This window comes from Ambystoma mexicanum, chromosome 7p, assembly GCF_040938575.1.
Source record: "Ambystoma mexicanum isolate Mex_15411 chromosome 7p, UKY_AmexF1_1, whole genome shotgun sequence".
NCBI lineage: Eukaryota > Metazoa > Chordata > Amphibia > Caudata > Ambystomatidae > Ambystoma > Ambystoma mexicanum.
In genome coordinates this window covers 880,536,368-880,542,367 of record NC_090939.1, presented here as the reverse complement: position 1 = coordinate 880,542,367, position 6,000 = coordinate 880,536,368, and the positions used below count along the sequence as shown (strand labels likewise).

The following is a 6,000-nucleotide window of genomic DNA, read 5'->3' as shown; positions in this document are numbered from 1 at the left end:
TAGATGAAGTTATCAAACGCTGATATAAAAGTCCCTGCAATAGGTACTGCTCATGAACAGGTTCTTTTGAAGAAGAACCAAGAAAGTAGCCAAACACGACCTTCGCCTTTCTGGAGGAAAGCGAAATCACCCAAAGAGAAACAGGTTCTTTTGGACTTTTACAAATGCATGTTCTTTGACTTCACAACCTTGTAAAAATCACAGTAGTGATTAAATCAAGAATAATAAAAATAGGTAATGCTTCTTTAGTTCAAGATAATACACTCGAGTTTGTTTGAAGAGCCGCCTCAGGTTAAAGCAATGGTAAATATAAAGATCTCGGTACGACAGATTTTTGGTGATGTTTCCCAGGGAAGAAATATAACAACGTAACGAAAAGAACAGTCCTTCTTCTATGTTCTATTTGAATATAGGAACAGCCGAACGAGCGGTCGCCGAACACGGGCTGCTTTATTGCCAACCTGGCGTTGCGTTTTCGTTGTTTTGCGATTAAGTGATTTCAAAATGAAAATCCCTCACATGAGTGTTAGAGAAACCAGAGCAAACGGTATCAAAGGAAACCGTGGATGTTTTCTGTTACGGCTGTCTGTAATGTTGTTACACAAATAGGACCACTCCATAGATTTCTGCTGATAAACTGAATAAAGCCTTATCCCTTACCATCCTTTATAATGATCCATTACAGTTCGCTGATAAGCGTCTGATGAACTCTCTTCCCTTCCAAGATGGCCGCAACAGATCCCCTTTTCGGTTCTCCTGGTTATGATGCGAGAGCACCAGCTTATTCTTTCCCCTGTGCAACAGTAGAGTAGTGGACTGGGTACCCCGCTTCCCAGTATGGACGGACAGTAAAGTGGGAGTTTCGCTGACAGCAGCAGAGCCCGGTATGGACCTGCAGCGGCTGCGGAGGCGCGTCCGCTTGTACATAGACCAGGTGAGTAGAGCTTAAGAGCAACAATTCAACAGCCCATGCGCACCAACGCTGCTCGACACGCAGTACCACAAAATAAGCCGCATCACAGCCACTCGTAATAGACTGAAACACTGCATGGTTTGGGTGTTCTGCACCACCGTGCGCAAACTAACCCTGGCAAGCTTAATATGTCCGAACTAGCCCTGGCAAGCTTAATATGTCCGAACTAGCCCTGGCAAGCTTAATGTGTCCGAACTGTGCCAGGCGTTAGACAACTAGCTTGCCAGTAGACGACCACGACACATAATGCATTTTGAATGCTCCTTCCTGGGACGTAATACTTAAATGTAAATGTGCTTTTAACAACATGGTTAAGCTCATGCATGTCTTTTTTATGGCAAAGTAGCGCGACCAGATGGCTGCATGTCTTCAGTAATATCACTTTCCGCATCATGCCTTTCAAATAAGGGCATTCTGGGAGTTGTAGCATTAGGTCTCTTCAGTTGAGTGAGTATCGCAATTAGTTTCTGTACGAGTAAGTTAAACAAAACCCACAGCTGTTATATCTTACAGCGAAACCTTTTTTACTCTAACGCGTTACCCTTTTTTTTCTGAAATAAATTCCCTTTGTCTTCCTTTTGCTGTAAAAACAAGTGTCCTCCTCCTGTTTCCTAACGTCTCCGAAAGGTGCACGTGCGCGGAATGAGGACCTTAAACAGAATCAACTACCATTGGTGCTTTGACTATTCTCTGCGATCGATTTGTTGGTAGGAAGGACTGGAGTCATGTGTGTCATCACCACTCGTCTTCGAAATGAGTCCCTGACAGATCCTTCACACTTGACTTTGATTTAGTTGATTAGATAGTTTCCTGGTTTCCCTAACTCCCCACAACTTTTTTAATGTTTTTTTTTTTATATAAGGAAGATGTGGTTTTTGTGACCATTGCCCCTTTTATGTTGGGTTAGTGATCGTAAAGGTTTGTGGATTAAACGGAGGAGTCACTTTCTGCAGTCCGGGTTGTTTATTCCAGCACTTGATCACCCTTTTCCATTTGTTAATGTTTGTCTCTTTTTCGCTTATCGGCATACTCTTTCAATACAGCTTTGCTGGTAACAACTTTGTGGTCATCAAATGTGTCTTGCACTTCAGGTTCATGTGTGACGTGAGAAATCCATGTGCGTTTTACTCTGCTGAGCATACGTGCTCTTTCCTGTGGTGTATTATAGGTTTGCACTATTTCAGGAATGCAAAAGTCTGCAAACGTTTTTTTCTAACGAAAATATGGTGTGGAGGCTATAGAGGGAATGACTCGCAGCGCTGGATATCATGGCAGTTCATCAAGAGCTACTACCACATAAAGACCATTCCGATCCAGTGTAATAAAGTCAACCGCTACCTCTTCCAACACTGCAGGAGCCTCACTGAAGCAAATTAAACACTGTTCCATACTTGTTTCAATGATGAAATCCATGTTGGAGAACCATACTGTTTCACGTAGTAGCCGTTTCATGAAAACTATTCCTCGTCTTTCGTGGGCTTCTGATGCATTGTGGTGGGAATTGCAATCCTGCTGTTTCTTTTAAAGTATGCTGGAAAAGGCTAAAAGATAGTTTGCCTTTAATCCTTTGACACCAGTATTTTTATGTGATAGAAGCTGATGAGGTGAGGTCATGCCATTTAATGGAATGAAGACGGCGCATGACTGCAGTTAATGTGGGGTCAGCGGTAGTTTAATCAATTATCTCCTTGAGAATTTTATTCATGTCGCACGCAATCAACTACATAATCAATGTACTGTTCTGCAGTGCTCATTTGGACATCAGGAGCTGGGAGTAGCAGATGCCTGGACAGGTAACCAACAGGATTTTCTCTCTTCCTGGTTTATGAATGCTTTCAAATGGGTTTATGTCTTGAAGAAATACTCATCTTGCAATGTGAGGAGGCATCTTCGTATTCGCTTTGCCATAATTGGTCTGTGACACTGTTGAATTTCTTTCAGTAAAAGAGCAAATGGTGGTACTTACAGGTCCAAACTACTGTTAACCTTTTTCCCCACATGCAAGTGTGTCTCCACTTCCATGCTCAGGCTCCTACTGACGTAGGCAAACTCAGTGAGGTGATGTTTAGCCTTGCTTGTGTTGTGCAAAAATAGCAGCTAGAGCTACTGGGCTGTGTCCACTGTGAGTTCAGTAGATCTGTTAGGTTAAAATAATTGATAAAAGTAGCAGACGCAATACAGTCTTTGATGGAGTCAAAAGCGTCTTGGTGCTCAGGCGATCAGATGAAGTATTGCCCTTGCTTGGTTAGGGGATTTAGGGGAGTGCTGATGGTGGTGAAATCTTTGGAATATCAAATACAGTAGTTCGCCATGCTCGGGGAGGCCGCAAGTTGGAGTGACTTGGTCTGGAGATGGGGTCTTAAACTCGATTTAAACCATCTTTGGGAAATGTGCATCCAAAGAATTTATTGTGGAAGTAGTTCTGATGAATTGAATTCAAATTTGTTTTTATTAAGTGTTCAATTTGCTTTTTTTCAGCGCCATACACACCCTAAGAGTGGGACCCTGAGGCTCTTGAGTGGTATGTGATGATTCACGGGATCTCGTCACTTCTCCCCAAGGGGGAGCCCTTCTCTATGTGGCTCGGGAGGTAAGGTCATTACCCAATTGTACCACTAGGTGGGGGTTAAAAAATGGGAGGACCTGATATGGAGAGACTCCCCTAATGGGGATAAGGATTCCCGTCCTGGGAAAGACCTCCCTTAACCCTTGTTCCCAGAAGCTATGCCTTGTTAACTCCTCTCCCGCAACCTGAAACTACTACTGTGTGTTATTTTGAAGTCTCACTATTGCATCTGCAAGACCAGATAGGACTAAGACAAAGAAGAATCAAAGAAACATACAGAACAACAGTAGAAATGATTAGCCAAGAACTGTGACGAGGTGGCTACTAGGAGGCATGAAGATAACTTCAAAGGCTTCGAAAACAAACATTGATGCTACTCTGTGGTGGGCCCTGCAGTATAAAGTAAAGACTGAGGACGGACTAAATGTGTTTGGGAAGTTCAAACCCACGCTGCCCGAAGCATCGAGACACAGTCGGTCTCTGAAGAAGAGGATGAAAGGAATTATGCAAGCTGGAGGGAACCCGACTTGCTGCTGGAGCAGGAAGAATCTAACAGTGGCGTGGCCTCTCCAAGGTGGACAGTGAGGTCTATAAAACACACAGAAACTGCAGCAGCACAAACCAGAGAGGAGGAAAGCAGGAAGACACGCTGAGCGCGTGCAGAGCCAAAAACGACCTGAGACCCTGGGAAGAATCAGTCTCACGCCCCAGTGAAGAAACAGTTAACAGGAGTTGCAGGAAAGCTGGGTGGAGTCCAGGGAGCCCAATGAGGCAAATATTCCTCTGGAGGGATCTCCCTCATCACAGTAGCTTCAAGAATCAAGTATTCCTCAGGAGGTAATCTTCCTTGTCACACTGGTGACACGAGAAACCATAAATCTCATAGTGGCTCGGGAGTGAACTCCCTCATCGGAGTGGGGGACCCCAACATGTGTGAAAGATTCCAAAAGGACCACGAACTGTCCGGGAGTAATTGTCACCAATAGTCCAGACAAAGCTCCAAAGGGTTGATAAAGTCTGAACTCTGTTGTTCACAAACTCTTGGGAGGAAGAAAAGAGACCCATATATACTTGTCCAAAGGGCTATCAAGGAACAGTCTGCAGAGCTCTTCCAGATAGACCAGGAGAAGGGAGTCATTCTCCTGGTCTAGGCATATTTGGTTAATCAAACCCTATTGCAAGAGACTGTTGTTAAGTCAACCTAAGACTGGATTGTTCCACCAGGAGAAGGGAGCCATTCTCCTGGTGGCTTGGATAAAACCCTTTTTTCTTCTTGGTTTATTTGTAAGTGGTAGGAATAGAGTAGTTGGCTTGGACAGACGACTGTGTATTGGTTTCCTTTGACTTACATCCTGACGAGCACCTGAGTTATTCTGTGTGGAGGTAGGGAAAACCTCAACAGGGAGAGACAGGTTCTTGTCTTTATTTGAATAAAAGCCTGTAACCAAAATGATACCATGTTGTTAGCCTCCTTACGCCATCACAATGTCACAATGTCAAAAACGAATATGCCATCACTATAATTCACACAGTTGGGTATTTGCCGTCTGACGGTGTGGATTTCTTCCTGCAAAATGTCTGCTGCAGATGACAAACCCAAACACAGGTGTTCATATTGGAAATGCATTACATGGTTGGCAAAGTAGTTCTGTACCTTGAGGCTTGATGCATTGTCAGCCGATGGTACCCTTTGTTGAAGTTGAGCTTTGAGAATATTGTGGCACCAGGTAGGAGATACCGGATGTCGGTCATTCTCCTTCTGTTGCCTAGTTAGGTGCGCCCCTGTGAACCCACATGTGTATGCGCCCATCAGGGTTGGCCCTTTCACTGGTTTGAAGATGTCTTGATCCAACAAGGCCTTATGTTTGTTTTTATCTTGGAGTGGGATATTTAGTAGAATCTGTCAGCATATGAAGTGAAATAGCCCTATCTGAATGACCGCCATGGTGCTGAGTATGCACTCTCACTTTATTTCCGTACAGCTAAGGTAGAAATTAATTTTGGCACTGAAATCTTTGTACATGCTTCTTTGTGGATGCAACGGACATGGGAGTGCAGAGGCAGATCTTAGAGATATGTGTCTATGGCGGATGGTCTCATGTTGAGCGCCCAAGATAACAAGGTATATTTGTTTTCGCCAATCACGTTTACTGTGTCTCCGGTGTCTAGTAGGATTTCCAGTCTATCACAATTTATCTGCATCAGGAGCATTGTGCAATGTTCATTTGTGGTGGGGTTCCATCAGACGAAAACATAGCCTTTTTGTCATTCACCACCAGAAGAGTCGACATCACTGTGTAGGATTTCTCTTGAATCTATATGCCAAACTTTATGTCACAGTGTCCATGCCAGTCTGCAGTCAAGTGAGTAGATGGGTTTTGCAGGTAAGAGCCTGCAATGTTCCCGGCAGTTTTTGCACAGTCTTCTCAAGATCTTGTGATGTTGGTTTAGGGGTGTTTAG

The 6,000-nt window shown here is 44.0% G+C and overlaps 1 protein-coding gene across 4 annotated transcripts in view; it reads left to right on the top strand.

Moving 5' to 3' along the window:
• The first annotated feature begins 694 nt into the window (after positions 1 to 694).
• CDC16 (cell division cycle 16) overlaps positions 695 to 6,000 on the top strand; it is a 755,778-nt gene continuing 750,472 nt past the window's right edge. The window contains exons 1-3 of one of the 4 annotated variants that reach the window (XM_069637119.1): positions 818 to 934; positions 2,721 to 2,766; positions 3,452 to 3,563. Coding sequence is in view for 2 of the 4 variants with exons in the window: in XM_069637116.1 (XP_069493217.1) it covers positions 887 to 934 (48 nt within the window). In the remaining 2 variants the exon portion in view is untranslated. Of the gene's footprint in view, positions 935 to 2,720; positions 2,767 to 3,451; positions 3,564 to 6,000 lie in introns of all 4 variants that reach the window. The other 3 variants (XM_069637118.1, XM_069637116.1, XM_069637117.1) reach the window with 3 other exon arrangements.